At 45.4% G+C, this 17743-nt stretch overlaps 1 protein-coding gene across 6 annotated transcripts in view; it reads left to right on the top strand.

Moving 5' to 3' along the window:
- Positions 1–14031, top strand: part of LOC106609746 (oxysterol binding protein-like 8) — a 249880-nt gene extending 235849 nt beyond the window's left edge. For 4 of the 6 annotated variants that reach the window (XM_045700096.1, XM_045700098.1, XM_045700099.1 and 1 more), the window contains 6 exons: positions 4373–4509; positions 8514–8699; positions 9435–9591; positions 10733–10838; positions 12010–12115; positions 12807–14031. In XM_045700096.1, coding sequence (XP_045556052.1) covers positions 4373–4509; positions 8514–8699; positions 9435–9591; positions 10733–10838; positions 12010–12115; positions 12807–12942 — 828 coding nt within the window. In that variant the 3' untranslated portion in view covers positions 12943–14031. The remainder of the gene's footprint in view (positions 1–4372; positions 4510–8513; positions 8700–9434; positions 9592–10732; positions 10839–12009; positions 12116–12806) is intronic. The other 2 variants (XM_045700097.1, XM_045700101.1) reach the window with 1 other exon arrangement.
- The last annotated feature ends 3712 nt before the right edge of the window (positions 14032–17743 follow it).

Below are 17743 nucleotides of genomic sequence, written 5' to 3'. Positions count from 1 at the left end.
TGCGTACACAGTATATCATCATCAATATCTGTTAGTTTGTCAGGGTGACAGGCTGCGTACACAGTATATCATCATCATATATCTGTTAGTTTGTCATGGTGACAGGCTGCGTACACAGTATATCATCATCAATATCTGTTAGTTTGTCATGGTGACAGGCTGCGTACACAGTATATCATCAATATCTGTTAGTTTGTCATGGTGACAGGCTGCGTACACAGTATATCATCAATATCTGTTCGTTTGTCAGGGTGACAGGCTGCGTACACAGTATATCATCATCAATATCTGTTAGTTTGTCAGCGTGTCAGGCTGCGTACACACTATATCATCAATATCTGTTAGTTTGTCAGGGTGACAGGCTGCATACACAGTATATCATCATCAATACCTGTTAGTTTGGGGACAGGCTGCGTACACAGTATATCATCATCAATATCTGTTAGTTTGTCATGGGGACAGGCTGCGTACACAGGATATCATCATCATCATCAATATCTGTTAGTTTGTCAGAGTGACAGGCTGCGTACACAGTATATCATCATCATCATCAATATCTGTTAGTTTGTCATGGGGACAGGCTGCGTACACAGGATATCATCATCATCATCAATATCTGTTAGTTTGTCAGGGTGACAGGCTGCGTACACAGTATATCATCATCAATATCTGTTAGTTTGTCAGGGTGACAGGCTGCGTACACAGTATATCATCATCATCATCAATATCTGTTAGTTTGTCATGGTGACAGGCTGCGTACACAGTATATCATCATCAATATCTGTTAGTTTGTCAGGGTGACAGGCTGCGTACACAGTATATCATCATCAATATCTGTTAGTTTGTCATGGTGACAGGCTGCGTACACAGTATATCATCATCATATCTGTTAGTTTGTCATGGTGACAGGCTGCGTACACAGTATATCATCAATATCTGTTAGTTTGTCAGGGTGACAGGCTGCGTACACAGTATATCATCAATATCTGTTAGTTTGTCAGGGTGACAGGCTGCGTACACAGTATATCATCAATATCTGTTAGTTTGTCATGGTGACAGGCTGCGTACACAGTATATCATCAATATCTGTTAGTTTGTCATGGTGACAGGCTGCGTACACAGTATATCATCAATATCTGTTAGTTTGTCAGCGTGACAGGCTGCGTACACAGTATATCATCATCATCATCAATATCTGTTAGTTTGTCATGATGACAGGCTGCGTACACAGTATATCATCATCAATATCAATATCTTTCTGCTGGATCCAGCTGGCTTTTACTGTGTTTTCTCCGAGCTGGGCCTCAGACGGACACACACCGACAGACAGACACACAGGCACGGACTGACAGACGTCAGGCTCCGACGGACTGACAGACGACAGGCTCTGACAGACGACAGGACTGACTGACGACAGACGCCGACGGACCGACTGACATAACTGCATAACTATCACCTCAGTCATTCTATCTCACACCTTCCTCTGGCTTTCTGGGTAATTACCCTGGCCAGCTCTATGCCATTAGTGTCATCAGGTTCTGGGGAATAACAAGTGTGTGTGTGTGTGTGTGTGTACGTTAGAGGTCGACCGATTAGGATTTTTCAACGCCGATACCGATTATTGGAGGACCCAAAAAAAGCCGCTACCGATTAATCCGCCGATTTTATTTTTTCTTTTTTTTTCTTCTCCTTCTTATTATTATTTTTTTATTTTTTACATTTATTTGTAATAATGACAATTACAACAATACTGAATTAACACTTATTTTAACTTAATATAATACATCAATCAAATCAGTTTAGCCTCAAATAAATAATGAAACATGTTCAATTTGGTTTAAATAATGCAAAAACAAAGTGTTGGAGAAGAAAGTAAAAGTGCAATATGTGCCATGTAAGAAAGCTAACGTTTAAGTTCCTTGCTCAGAACATGAGAACATATGAAAGCTGGTGGTTCCTTTTTAACATGAGTCTTCAATATTCCCAGGTAAGAAGTTTTAGGTTGTAGTTATTATAGGAATTATAGGACCATTTCTCTCTATACCATTTGTATTTCATATACCTTTGACTATTGGATGTTCTTATAGGCACTTTAGTATTGCCAGTGTAACAGTATAGCTTCCGTCCCTCTCCTCGCTCCTACCTGGGCTCGAACCAGGAACACATCGACAACAGCCACCCTCGAAGCAGCGTTACCCATGTAGAGCAAGGGGAACAACTACTCCAAGTCTCAGAGCGAGTGACGTTTGAAACGCTATTAGCGCGCACCCGGCTAACTAGCTAGCCATTTCACATCGGTTACACCAGCCTAATCTTGGGAGTTGATAGGCTTGAAGTCATAAACAGCGCAATGCATTGCGAAGAGCTGCTGGCAAAATGCACGAAAGTGCTGTTTGAATGAATGCTTACGAGCCTGCTGGTGTCTACCACCGCTCAGTCAGACTGCTCTATCAAATCATAGACTTAATTATAACATAACACACAGAAACACGAGGCTTAGGTCATTAATATGGTCGAATCCGGAAACTATCACGTTTATTCTTTCAGTGAAATACGGAACCGTTCCGTATTTTATCTAACAGGTGGCATCCCTAAGTCTCAATATTGCTGTTACATTGCACAACCTTCAATGTTATGTCATAATTACGTAGAATTCTGGCAAATTAGTTCGCAACGAGCCAGGCGGCCCAAACTGTTGCATATACCCTGACTCTGCGTGCAATCAACGGAAGAGAAGTGACACAATTTCACCTGGTTAATATTGCCTGCTAACCTGGATTTCTTTTAGCTAAATATGCAGGTTTAAAAATATATACTTCTGTGTATTGATTTTAAGAAAGGCATTGATGTTTATGGTTAGGTACAGTCGTGCAACAATTGTGCTTTTTTCACAAATGCGCTTTTGTTAAATCATCCCCCGTTTGGCGAAGTCGGCTGTCTTTGTTAGGAAGAAATAGTCTTCACAGATCGCAACGAGCCAGGCGGCCCAAACTGCTGCATATACCCTACTCTGTTGCAGAGGTGACACATTTTTCCCTAGTTAAAAGAAATTCATGTTAGCAGGCAATATTAACTAAATATGTAGGTTTAAAAATATATACTTGTGTATTGATTTTAAAAAAGACATTGATGTTTATGGTTAGGTACACGTTGGAGCAACGACAGTCCTTTTTCGTTAAGCGCACCACATCGATTATATGCAACGCAGGACAGGCTAGATAAACTAGTAAAATCATCAACCATGTGTAACCGATGTGAAATGGCTAGTTAGCTAGCGGTGGTGCGCGCTAATAGCGTTTCAATCGGTGACGTCACCCGCTCTGAGACTTGAAGTAGGGTTGCCCCTTGCGTTGCAAGGGCCGCGGCTTTTGTGGCGCGATGGGTAACGATGCTTCGTGGGGTGTCAGTTGTTGATGTGTGCAAGGGTCCCTGGTTCGAGCCCAGGTTGGGGCGAAGAGAGGGACGGAACCTACACTGTTACACATGTGTAGTTAACTAGTGATTATGATTGATTGATTGTTTTTTATAAGATAAGTTTAATGCTAGCTAGCAACTTACCTTGGCTTCTTACTGCATTCACATAACAGGCAGGCTCCTCGTGGAGTGCAATGTAAAGCAGGTGGTTAGAGCGTTGGACTAGTTAACCGTAAGGTTGCAGATTGAATCCCCAAGCTGACAAGGTAAAAATCTGTTGTTCTGCCCCTGAACAAGGCAGTTAACCCACCGTTCCTAGGCCATCATTGAAAATAAGAATGTGTTCTTAACTGACTTGCCTAGTTAATTAATATTTATAAAAAATAAAAATAAAATGAATCGGCAAATCGGTGGCCAAAAATACCGATTACCGATTGTTCTGAAAACTTGAAATGGGCCCTAATTAATCGGCCATTCCGATTAATCGGCAACCTCTAGTGTAATTGCGTGTGTGTGTATTAGCCATTTCCTCAGATCGTTCAATACAGCTCTCTCAGCCTGTTTAGGAGGACTGTCTGAGTTAGCTCAGCTGTGAGATTAGCTGTACCTAAACATCACTAGCACTGCCTCCATCCCATAAAGGCACCCTATTCCCCATATAGTACACTACTTTTGACCAGGGCACATAGCCAGGTTGTTTTGGTAGGTCAGGGTGATGGAACACTTTGGTGTCTAATAAGAAGCAGTGGTTGTAGGCAGATAACAGGATGTCAGACAGTTTGGTGAGTGATTGAACGTTTGTCTGCTTGGTGTGTAGATGTTTTTGTATTTCTCTGTGTGTGTTTCTCATTGAATGTTTTTTTGTCTGAGCGTGTGTGTGTGTGTGTGTGTGTGTGTGTGTGTATTGGGGGGGTGTAACTGTGTTAACCGGGTCTTCCTGTGTGTCGGGCTCCTCCAGGACAGTGAAATCTTCATCAACGATAAGAAGACGGGGGTGGTGGAAACGTTTTGGAACCCCACAGCAGAGCTGCGTCAGAGCAGACTAACACGTTGCACTGTGCCTCCTGAGGACCAGGGAGACTATGAGTCTGAGAGGTATGAAGAGACCCACAGACTCTTTTCTTTCTCCCCTCTTTATTCCTCCTCTCTCCCATCATCATCTCATTCCTTCCCCTCGTTAGCTCTTTATTCCTCCTCTCTCCTCTATTCATCATCTCATTCCTTCCCCTCATTGGCTCTTTATTCCTCCTCTCTCCCCTCATCATCTCATTCCTTCCCCTCGTTAGCTCTTTATTCCTCCTCTCTCCTCTATTCATCATCTCATTCCTTCCCCTCATTGGCTCTTTATTCCTCCTCTCTCCTCTATTCATCATCTCATTCCTTCCCCTCGTTAGCTCTTTATTCCTCCTCTCTCCTCTATTCATCATCTCATTCCTTCCCCTCGTTAGCTCTTTATTCCTCCTCTCTCCTCTATTCATCATCTCATTCCTTCCCCTCGTTAGCTCTTTATTCCTCCTCTCTCCTCTATTCATCATCTCATTCCTTCCCCTCGTTAGCTCTTTATTCCTCCTCTCTCCTCTATTCATCATCTCATTCCTTCCCCTCGTTGGCTCTTTATTCCTCCTCTCTCCTCTATTCATCATCTCATTCCTTCCCCTCGTTAGCTCTTTATTCCTCCTCTCTCCTCTATTCATCATCTCATTCCTTCCCCTCATTGGCTCTTTATTCCTCCTCTCTCCCCTCATCATCTCATTCCTTCCCCTCGTTAGCTCTTTATTCCTCCTCTCTCCTCTATTCATCATCTCATTCCTTCCCCTCGTTGGCTCTTTATTCCTCCTCTCTCCTCTATTCATCATCTCATTCCTTCCCCTCGTTAGCTCTTTATTCCTCCTCTCTCCTCTATTCATCATCTCATTCCTTCCCCTCATTGGCTCTTTATTCCTCCTCTCTCCCCTCATCATCTCATTCCTTCCCCTCGTTAGCTCTTTATTCCTCCTCTCTCCTCTATTCATCATCTCATTCCTTCCCCTCATTGGCTCTTTATTCCTCCTCTCTCCTCTATTCATCATCTCATTCCTTCCCCTCGTTAGCTCTTTATTCCTCCTCTCTCCTCTATTCATCATCTCATTCCTTCCCCTCGTTGGCTCTTTATTCCTCCTCTCTCCTCTATTCATCATCTCATTCCTTCCCCTCGTTAGCTCTTTATTCCTCCTCTCTCCTCTATTCATCATCTCATTCCTTCCCCTCATTGGCTCTTTATTCCTCCTCTCTCCTCTATTCATCATCTCATTCCTTCCCCTCGTTAGCTCTTTATTCCTCCTCTCTCCTCTATTCATCATCTCATTCCTTCCCCTCGTTAGCTCTTTATTCCTCCTCTCTCCTCTATTCATCATCTCATTCCTTCCCCTCGTTGGCTCTTTATTCCTCCTCTCTCCTCTATTCATCATCTCATTCCTTCCCCTCGTTAGCTCTTTATTCCTCCTCTCTCCTCTATTCATCATCTCATTCCTTCCCCTCGTTAGCTCTTTATTCCTCCTCTCTCCTCTATTCATCATCTCATTCCTTCCCCTCGTTGGCTCTTTATTCCTCCTCTCTCCTCTATTCATCATCTCATTCCTTCCCCTCGTTAGCTCTTTATTCCTCCTCTCTCCCCTATTCATCATCTCATTCCTTCCCCTCGTTAGCTCTTTATTCCTCCTCTCTCCTCTATTCATCATCTCATTCCTTCCCCTCGTTAGCTCTTTATTCCTCCTCTCTCCCCTCATCATCTCATTCCTTCCCCTCGTTAGCTCTTTATTCCTCCTCTCTCCTCTATTCATCATCTCATTCCTTCCCCTCATTGGCTCTTTATTCCTCCTCTCTCCCCTCATCATCTCATTCCTTCCCCTCGTTAGCTCTTTATTCCTCCTCTCTCCTCTATTCATCATCTCATTCCTTCCCCTCGTTAGCTCTTTATTCCTCCTCTCTCCTCTATTCATCATCTCATTCCTTCCCCTCGTTGGATCTTTATTCCTCCTCTCTCCTCTATTCATCATCTCATTCCTTCCCCTCGTTGGCTCTTTATTCCTCCTCTCTCCTCTATTCATCATCTCATTCCTTCCCCTCGTTAGCTCTTTATTCCTCCTCTCTCCTCTATTCATCATCTCATTCCTTCCCCTCGTTAGCTCTTTATTCCTCCTCTCTCCTCTATTCATCATCTCATTCCTTCCCCTCGTTAGCTCTTTATTCCTCCTCTCTCCTCTATTCATCATCTCATTCCTTCCCCTCGTTAGCTCTTTATTCCTCCTCTCTCCTCTATTCATCATCTCATTCCTTCCCCTCGTTGGCTCTTTATTCCTCCTCTCTCCTCTATTCATCATCTCATTCCTTCCCCTCGTTAGCTCTTTATTCCTCCTCTCTCCTCTATTCATCATCTCATTCCTTCCCCTCGTTAGCTCTTTATTCCTCCTCTCTCCTCTATTCATCATCTCATTCCTTCCCCTCGTTAGCTCTTTATTCCTCCTCTCTCCTCTATTCATCATCTCATTCCTTCCCCTCATTGGCTCTTTATTCCTCCTCTCTCCTCTATTCATCATCTCATTCCTTCCCCTCGTTGGCTCTTTATTCCTCCTCTCTCCTCTATTCATCATCTCATTCCTTCCCCTCGTTAGCTCTTTATTCCTCCTCTCTCCTCTATTCATCATCTCATTCCTTCCCCTCGTTAGCTCTTTATTCCTCCTCTCTCCCCTCATCATCTCATTCCTTCCCCTCGTTAGCTCTTTATTCCTCCTCTCTCCTCTATTCATCATCTCATTCCTTCCCCTCGTTGGCTCTTTATTCCTCCTCTCTCCCCTATTCATCATCTCATTCCTTCCCCTCGTTAGCTCTTTATTCCTCCTCTCTCCTCTATTCATCATCTCATTCCTTCCCCTCGTTAGCTCTTTATTCCTCCTCTCTCCTCTATTCATCATCTCATTCCTTCCCCTCGTTGGCTCTTTATTCCTCCTCTCTCCTCTATTCATCATCTCATTCCTTCCCCTCGTTAGCTCTTTATTCCTCCTCTCTCCTCTATTCATCATCTCATTCCTTCCCCTCGTTGGCTCTTTATTCCTCCTCTCTCCTCTATTCATCATCTCATTCCTTCCCCTCATTGGCTCTTTATTCCTCCTCTCTCCTCTATTCATCATCTCATTCCTTCCCCTCGTTAGCTCTTTATTCCTCCTCTCTCCTCTATTCATCATCTCATTCCTTCCCCTCGTTGGCTCTTTATTCCTCCTCTCTCCTCTATTCATCATCTCATTCCTTCCCCTCGTTAGCTCTTTTCCTCCTCTCTCCTCTATTCATCATCTCATTCCTTCCCCTCGTTGGCTCTTTATTCCTCCTCTCTCCCCTCATCATCTCATTCCTTCCCCTCGTTGGCTCTTTATTCGTGCTCGTCATTTCCTTTTCAACTCATCACAGAAAGTCACTTGAAATGCAAGTAATGAAGAAGTCCACACCGAGAATAAAATAGGAAAAGAGCAATTTTCACTTCTTCTGAGTTACAATTGAAATGGATTTGTTTTGTATCTAAAACAAGCTGCTCATCAGCTCCCTGCTGTCTGTATCTCTCTCTCTCTCTCTCTCTCTCTCTCTCTCTTCCTCTCTCTCTCTCTCTCTTTTCCTCTCTCTCTCTCTCTCTCTCTCTCTCTTCCTCTCTCTCTCTCTCTCTCTCCCTCTCTCTCCCCACTCTCTCTCTCTCTCTCTCTCTCCCCACTCTCTCTCTCTCTCTCTCTCTCCCCACTCTCTCTCTCTCTCTCTCTCTCTCTCTCTCTCTCTCTCTCTCTCCCCACTCTCTCTCCTCTCTCTCTCTCTCTCTCTCTCTCTCTCCCCACTCTCACTCCTCCTCTCTCTCTCCCCACTCTCTCTCCTCCTCTCTCCCCACTCTCTCTCCCCTCTCTCTCTCTCTCCACTCTATCTCTCTCTCTCTCTCTCTCCCCACTATCTTCCCACCTCGCTCTCATTCCCCCCCTCTCTCTCTATATATTTTTCTCTATCTCTCTCTCTCTCTAAATATATATATCTCTATAACCTCCAACCTCTCAATCATTCTCTCTCTCTCTCTCCCTCCGTCCTCCCAGGTTATGGCAGCATGTAACAAGGGCCATCAACAACAAGGACCAGACAGAGGCCACCAATGAGAAGTTTATCCTGGAGGAGGCTCAGAGGAAGTCAACCCGCGAGCGCAAGGCCAAGTGTGAGGACTGGGCGCCCGGGCTCTTTGAACAGGACCCCGTAACCGGAGAATGGCATTACAGATATGCCGAGTGAGTTCCTTATCTCCAATTCACACACTCTATTCCCCATAGGGCTCTGGTCTAAAGTAGTGCACTATATAGGGAATAGGGTGCCATTTGGTACGTGACCCGTTAGTTGAAGTTGAGTAGAAGTTACAGTTCTAGGATCAGCTTATCTCCCTCATATTTGTATGTTAGCCATGAGTGGGTGAAATGTGAGACTGACCTTCGATGCCTGTCTGGGAGCAAATGCATCTTACTCCCACATTGATATATTAAAGGAGAGGGGCCATCTAGTGGAGATGTTATGTAACTAAATTCTCTATTGACAGGCAGAGCCAGGAAAAACTTGAGGCTATATTTAACGTTTATAGAGATGTTAGACTATATTAGTTTGCCAATGCTTCCATTACTATGACGACCAAGAAGTAGCATCAAAACCTTGTATGTAATGTATGTCAAGTCTCTGCATATGAACTGACCCCAGAGCTGATCAACAGGAGGATTGTGACACCTAGTGGATGGACCTGGTATTACATCATGTTGGCATAACATTACCTGTGGTAGTCAATACCAACAGACTGTATTATCTGTTTATGTAATGTTCTCTCGTGTGTGTGTGTGTGTGTGTGTGTGTGTGTGTGTGTGTGTGTGTGTGTGTGTGTGTGTGTGTGTGTGTGTGTGTGTGTGTGTGTGTGTGTGTGTGTGTGTGTGTGTGTGTGTGTGTGTGTGTGTGTGTGTGTGTGTGTGTGTGTGTGTCCGCAGCACCCGGCCGTGGGATCCGCTGAATGATATGATTCAGTTTGAGAAAGACGGCTGGATCCAGACTAAAGTGCGGCATCGCACCCCTATGGTACGTTCTGCCAGTGTAATTAGTCTCAGTAACCAGGGCCCCAGGAGGGATGGCAATTGCAAGTGCCAGGTAGGTTGGCCAACCGAACAGCGCTCCCTGAGTTGTTTTTATACTTCTTGATTTATTTTTTTTACACCTCCTCCACTTCAGTTTGTCACCAGCCACCACTGCAGCTTGCTCTAAAAGTCTTCTCCAGCTCCATTCACAACCATCGCCTGTGGCTGCTTCTGTTCCGTGTGGGCCGCGCCGCACTGCCCAGCCTGTTGTCTCGTACAGCCATTTTGTTTTGACTGTTTCCCCACCACCTACCGCCATGTGGTTGTTGTCATTTTTTAGATGATTTGTGGATAATTCTGTTGTCGTTTTTAAGAAGGCTGGTTGTTGATGTCTCTGAGCGCTTTAAAGGCTTTAATGGGTGCTTGGTTGGTTAGTTCATTTGGTTGGTTAGTTCATTTGGTTGGTTAGTTCATTTGGTTGGTTAGTTCATTTGGTTGGTTAGTTCATTTAGTTGGTTAGTTCATTTGGTTGGTTAGTTCATTTGGTTGGTTAGTTCATTTGGTTGGTTAGTTCATTTGGTTGGTTAGTTCATTTGGTTGGTTAGTTCATTTAGTTGGTTAGTTCATTTGGTTGGTTAGTTCATTTGGTTGGTTAGTTCATTTGGTTGGTTAGTTCATTTGGTTGGTTAGTTCATTTGGTTGGTTAGTTTAATTTTAGTTGGTTAGTTCATTTGGTTGGTTAGTTCATTTGGTTGGTTAGTTCATTTGGTTGGTTAGTTCATTTGGTTGGTTAGTTTAATTTTAGTTGCAACTGACTGTGTTGTTGGTTGTTTTTGGAGTTTCACTGAATGTGGCCGATCGGCACGCTCGCATGCCTCATACAGCTGTGCTACTGATTAGCATGTGATGCAAGTGTTATGTGTGTGTGTGTGTGTGTGTGTGTGTGTGTGTGTGTGTGTGTGTGTGTGTGTGTGTGTGCGTGCGTGCGTGCGTGTGCATGGGTGCGCGTGTTTGCGTCTGTGTTTTGTTCCTAAGTGCAGCTATTTACGTAGTTTCTGTGTGTTCGTTCGTAGGTGTACAAGCGTGTGTGTGCAGTGCGTGAGTGTTTTTGTGTAGGTATCTTTGGTTTTGTCGTCTTCTCTGTGGTGTGTGTGTTGATTTGGTGTCTGGTGTGTGTGGCTCTATGTTGATGTGTGTGTCCTTGGTGTGTGTAGGTGACAGGGCCCAAAAGAAAGCACAAGCACAGTGACAAGCCCAAGAAACCTGAGAGTGGCTGCTCCTCCCCAGAACCTGACCGCCAGGACTCCTCCGGCAGCGAGCGTACGTCTCACACACACACACACACACCAACAATATTACAATACCACTCACATTAATACACATACAATCCCAATGCTGCAACACAACGGACCCCCCATACACACTCATACACCCCCCCCCCCACATACACACTCATTCACCCCCACACACACATACACACTCATACACCCCCACATACACACACACACACACCAACAATATTACAATACCACTTACATTAATACACATACAATCCCAATGCTGCAACTCAACGGACCCCCCCATACACACTCATACACCCCCCCAGACACATACACACTCATACACCCCTCACATACACACTCATACATCCCCCCACATATACACACTCATACACCCCCGCACACACACTCATACACCCCTCACACACACACATATACACTCATACACCCCTCACACACACACATATACACTCATACACCCCCCACACACATACTCATACACCCCCCCACACATACACTCATACACATACACCCCCCCCACACACTCATACACCCCCCCACATACACACTCATACACCACCCCACATATACACTCATACACCCCTGTACACACACACACACTCATACACCCCTGTACACACACACACTCATACACCCCCCCACACATACACACTCATACACCCCCCCACATATATTCACTCATACATCCCCCCACACATACCCTCATACACCCCCACACATACACTCATACACCCCACCACATATACACACTCATACAGCCCCCCACATATACACCCCCCCACACACACATACACATATACACTCATACACCCCCCACATATACACATTTACACACTCATACACCCCAACAACAGAATGGTGTGGGCGTATACCAGTCCGAAAAAATAGTCAATAGAGAGAGTAGACCGCTGATTGGCCAGCTCATCCCCCTGAGGAGTATGACATCATACTCTGAGGAAATGACAAGCAATAGCAAGTCTGTTTGGGATGCAAGGTTTAGGTTTTCAAAGTGTTTTTTTCCTCCAATTTATTATTTGGCCTCAAATACGACTATAGGACGACAACAACATTCTTTGGGTATAAGTTAACATAAAATGTACTTTTAAAAGTGACGTTTTCACTGGATATTTACTTTAACATTTGTTATTGACTCTCTGTTACAGCTGATTGTTGCTGTTTGTGTATTTCAGGACACAAAAGCAAGCACAGTAGCCGGTTAAGGAAAAAGGGCCCAGACCTTAGTGAACTTCAAAGTGCCATTGATTCTATAAAGAAGACACAGGAGAACATTTACAAGTGAGGGTCGTTTAAACATGAGACATTGAGTGTGTGTGCGTGGGGTCTTTGAGTGTGTGAGGATTCAACTGTTCCCTAATTATGCATTGTGAGTTTGTGGTTGTGCATATAAATCCTGTGACTGAGCCCTCACTGACTCTGTGTGTGTGTGTGTGTGTGTGTGTGTGTGTGTGTGTGTGTGTGTGTGTGTGTGTGTGTGTGTGTGTGTGTGTGTGTGTGTGTGTGTGTGTGTGTGTGTGTGTGTGTGCGTGCGTGCGTGCGTGCGTGCGTGCGTGCGTGCGTGCGTGCGTGCGTGCGTGCGTGCGTGCGTGCGTGCGTGCGCGTGCGTGCGTGCGCGTGCGTGCGTGCGTGCGTGCGTGCGTGCGTGCGTGCGTGCGTGCGTGCGTGCGTGCGTGCGTCGCGTGCGTCGCGTCGCGTCGCGTCGCGTGCGTCGCGCGTGCGTGCGTGCGTGCGTGCGTCGCGTGCGCGCGTGCGTGCGCGTGCGTGCGTGCGTGCGGCGTCGCGTGCGTGCGGCGTGCGCGTGCGTGCGTCGCGTGCGTGCGTGCGTGCGCGTGCGTCGCGTCGCGTCGCGTGCGTCGCGTGCGCGTGCGTGCGTGCGTGCGTGCGTGCGTGCGTGCGTGCGTGCGTGCGTGCGTGCGTGCGTGCGTGCGTGCTGCTGTGTCTGTGTCTGTGCGTGTGCCTACATCTCCAGGAGCATCGGTGTGCTGCGCTCCCGAACGGCAGGGGGCCAGACGACAGCAGAGGGCGGATTCCTGCAGCAGCGCGACTACGCCATCATCATCCTCCTCATCCTCCTTCAGGTCTTCATCAACTTCCTGTTCAAGTAGCAGCCGACAGACTGACAGACATATAGAGAGAGAGACAGGACTGATGGGGGGGTTTGTTCAGGCTGAGGAGGAGAAACAGTCTGGAAGTGAATGAACTACAAGAGCTCTGCCTCAAACCCCTCTCTCTCTCTCTCTCTCTCTCTCTCTCTCTCTCTCTCTCTCTCTCTCTCTCTCTCTCCATCTCTCTCTCTCCATCTCTCTCTCTCCATCTCTCTCTCTCTCTCTCTCTCTCTCTCTCTCTCTCCATCTCTCTCACTCTGTCTCTCTCTCGCTCTGTCTCTCTCGCTCTGTCTCTCTCTCGCTCTGTCTCTCTCTCGCTCTGTCTCTCTCTCTCCGTCTCTCTCTCTCTCTCTCTCTCGCTCTGTCTCTCTGTCTCCGCTCTGTCTCTCTCTCTCACGCTCTGTCTGTCTCTCTCTCTCTCTCTCTCTCTCCTGAGTTGACCCTGCTCCACTGTCCTCAGATGGGCCACCATTGTCGCACACACGTCTCAAAAGCAAGCATTCCTGAAAGAGGCTCCTCAGAAAAAACTGAAATTGTTTTTAATTTCTATTTATTTGTACCTGTTTAAAGATCCATGTATTTTTAAAGTGGGGGTGACACCGTCCAGGACTGAAGGGAAGTTGAGGTCAGCGTTCAGTTGACGTCATGATGTCGTCAACTGGGCCTTCGAGTAGGCGTTGACATCTGGTGGCCATTTGTAATTTTGCTAACGGACACCGCTCCTTGCATTTCACATTGCCCCCATTTCACCCGGATCCCCAACTACAGGGAACATTTTACACTGAGACTTTTGAAGAAAAATTACTTTCATTCAATTTTTTTTTTTTAAAGACTGTTCATTTGTTTTGTTTGTTTGGTGTGTCCTTTGTGAGTAGAACCTCTAGTTAAAAAATATACGAGAAGGGAGAAGAACAGTTTTAAGCGGTCCAATATATGTAACGTTCTTTTGAAGCTTTGACAAGGCTCGAGTTTCCTAGCTTGAAGGTGAATAGGCAACAAAAGAAAGAGAAAGTAATTGTAATCAATCGATTTGAATCGTTCCACTGAAATTTGTGTACAAGGTCAATTGTATAAACTAGATGCTTGACATGAATTGTTGCTGTGTGGTTAACATGTACAGTAGGATGAATGTTCAGCTGACACACTTGCCCGATAGTGTGTAAACATCACTATGACTCCTAGTAGACAGTAGAGTCCCCAGTGGGGAGGCTGTTCATAGACTTTTGTACAGTAGTAACTCAACATTGTCAGCCAGTCAGAAATCAACTAGATGTAGTGAAAATCTGCCAGATGCAGTGTTTCAGGTGTAGTATAGGCCGTCAGTCCACTTCCTGTGTACATAGCTAACGGACTGACTCACTCATAGCAGCTGTGTTCTTTCCTAAAGAGACATTCTTTCACACAGACGAGACCCTCTGTGGAACAAGCCAGTCTGGCGTTATCAATACCCCATTACCTCGGTGTCTTTGTGGGCTGCCCACTCTGTGTGTGTCTGTCGTCATCGCCTCGTCACTGTCGTTCACTCATCCAAACCAGACGTTTAGAATGTGGTCACAAGAAAATAACACCAGTGCCTTCTAGAGTGGGGGTGTTTTGGGGCTAATGGGGGTGATAGGGATTGAGAGGGGTGGGGCTGAGAGTTTGGGGGGTGGGTGGGTGGAGGTTTGAGGCTAATGGGTGGGGTAAGAGGTGGGACTGGGGTTTTGGGGGGGCGCTAACGGGGGTTAGGGATGGGGTGGGGATGGGGTTTTGGAGGGTGGGTGGATGTTTGGGGCTAACGGGAGGGGTAGTGATTAGAAGGGGTGGGGACAGTGAGAGAGTAGATAGGGGTACAGTAGAAGTGTAAGGGGGAGCGATAGCCAGTGTTTTGGAGTGGTCGTGCCATATCAAGCCTTAGAGAAGAGTCCTGCTTGGCCCCTCCCAGCGTTGACGTGGTTACGCTGCCGTGGGAATTCTGGAAGCTGATACCTGCCACTTGGAGAGAGGAGGTTGTCTCTCTGAATCATCTCTCCGTCTATCCTCTTTCTTTCTCTCCCTCTCTCTCTCTTCACAAGGCACCAAAACCAGGGGAACGACATGTCTCCTCTTCCTTGTCATTGTTCATTGTGTTGTATTATAATGAAAATCACTTTCTGTTTTTTGTTTTCTATGTGGCACATTTTTGCTTGCTCCGTTGTTTTGTTTTTCCTTACTTTTCAGTGTTGATTTGTACAGACGATACCGCTGATATGATTCTGTTCCATGTCGTTTTGCGGTCACCCCTCGATGACTTGAGTTCATTGTCAAATTACCTTTTTTGCATCCCTAATGGCACCCTATTCCCAATATAGTGCCCTACTTTTGACCAGAGCCCTAAAATACATGTAGTGTACCATATAGAGAATAGGGTGCTATTTGGGACCTACCCCTGGTCTCTCTGTACACGGACATCCCTGGTTTCTCTGTTCCCGGACATCCCTTGTCTCTCTGTACCCGGGCATCCCTGGTCTCTCTGGTATGTATTTGTATGACAATAACACCTTCCTGAAAGTTATGTTGCCACATCCCCAAATAAAATCAAAATGACGTCTTTACTGTCTTGTCTGTATGGGGCCAATCAACTATATAACCTCTAGTCAGTGAACTATGTTGCCGGTCAGCTATAAAGACACACTTTGGTGAACTAATTTGAGGGATGATAGGTTTAAGCAATAAGGCACGGGGGGTGTGGTATATGGCCAATATAACACAGCTACGAGCTGTTCTTAAGCACGACGCAACACAGAGTGCCTGGATACAGCCCTTAGCCGTGGTATATTGGCCATATACCACAAACCCCCAAAGTACCTCATTGCTATTATAAACTGGTTACCAACGTAATTAGAGCAGTAAAATAAATGTTTTTTTTATACCCTTGGGATATGGTCTGATATACCACAGCTGTCAGCCAATCAGCATTCGGGGCTCGAACCACCCAGTTTATAATCTGTAATAGACCATGTACTGTAGTCTGTGAACCTGATGAACTAGTGTTGTGGTAACAGATCCCAACACAGACAAAACATAATGACCTATTACAACTCTAGGATCGCTGTTGGACAAAGGGTGGGAGGGAGGATGACTGAGATGTATTTAGGGTTTTTATTACTGTGTTTGTTCTGCTTCTGTTTCCTTGCTGTGTTATTTTCGCCTGGAAGCCAATTGGGATGTCCATCCGCTGTAGACAGGAGTTCTGTGGAAGCTGCTAGAACACCTTTCTGGATAGCCATGTAACAGATGTCTGTCGTCACTAGAGGGCACAGTTAAAACAGCTCAGACCATTGGCATTGCCTGGCATAACCCACCTCTAGACATGTATTCATAGCCCACCTCTAGACATGTATTCATAACCCACCTCTAGACATGTATTCAGCATTGACCTCTAGACATGTATTCATCATTGACCTCTAGACATGTATTCATCATTGACCTCTAGACATGTATTCATCATTGACCTCTAGACATGTATTCATCATTGACCTCTAGACATGTATTCATCATTGACATCTAGACATGTATTCATCATTGACCTCTAGACATGTATTCATCATTGACATCTAGACATGTATTCATCATTGACCTCTAGACATGTATTCATCATTGACCTCTAGACATGTATTTATCATTGCGTTTGGCTGAGATGATTATAGGTCCGACACAACGTCAACAACTATTCACTCATTTTATAGTCATACTGAGAACATGGTCTCTTTTACAGATAAGACCTGAATTACAGAAATTACAGAAAATACACACATCAATATAAATATATAATGCAAGTAGAAAAACAACATGGTGATAAAAAAACAAACAGTCATAAGATTCTTTGACGTGCATATCAACACGTGTAGTAGCAGGTACTTCCTTTAACTTGCTTTGGGTGCCAGATGGGAAGGGTTGCACTTTTGGGACTATTCCGTTGGTTCCGTTGCACCAGGCAAGCTCAATGAAGTGCAACGTAAGTATATGAAAGATAACAAATATATTTAAACTTTGGTCTGTACACACACACATGGTCCCCATCTAGCATGAAGTTAAGAGCCCGGTGGCTAGCTCCCATTCCAGCATCTGGCTGGCCATGTCCCAATAACATACACTAGCTTCCTGTCTTCATTTTCATCTTTCCTTCACAAACACTAATGACTTGACCTGCCAGGTGTCAGCACTATGGTGAAACCCTATAGACCCTTCACCTCTCGGCTGTGGTGAAGGCAAAGACACCAGAAAAGGAAGCCACTTCAGGGGTATTAGGACCAGTGGCGACCCGTCATTCAGGGCAGGTGGGGTTTTTGAGCCCCACCTGTTAAGCTAAAAATTATTATTTTGTTGTGCCTGTTTCGCATGTTATTTTGGCATTAATTCATGTCACATATCAGTTCGCAAACAATGTAAAAGAAAAAAGAAACTGTAGTACAAACATGCTCTCTCTTGAGTAAGGCAGCTCCGAAATGCAGGTGTTTCAGCCTAGCGCAGTGCTTTCTGTGGTGGAGGGACAGCCAGCGGAATAGGCGTTGGTAATCTTCTCTAGTGGCGCCGTGATTGGCTCAGTGTTCTGTCACTCATGGGGACACTACGTCACCGCAGAATCGTTAAAGAGAGAGCCAAGCAGTTCAAGTCCCCTTGGGTGCTGCCATAGATTTATATTAGAAGTGCCCATCCAAGAAGGCTCAAGGTCATTGGCCACAGATAAAATGTCAAATAACATTATATCTACCGCAGCTTTGATTGGACTGATGTTACTTTCAAAATCTTAGCTAGCAAGCTAGACAAGCAGTCATCATGA

The sequence above is a fragment of the Salmo salar genome, chromosome ssa17, assembly GCF_905237065.1.
Source record: "Salmo salar chromosome ssa17, Ssal_v3.1, whole genome shotgun sequence".
Taxonomy (NCBI): domain Eukaryota; kingdom Metazoa; phylum Chordata; class Actinopteri; order Salmoniformes; family Salmonidae; genus Salmo; species Salmo salar.
Note: the sequence above shows the minus strand (reverse complement) of the source record. Positions and strands in the feature narration are given on the sequence as shown.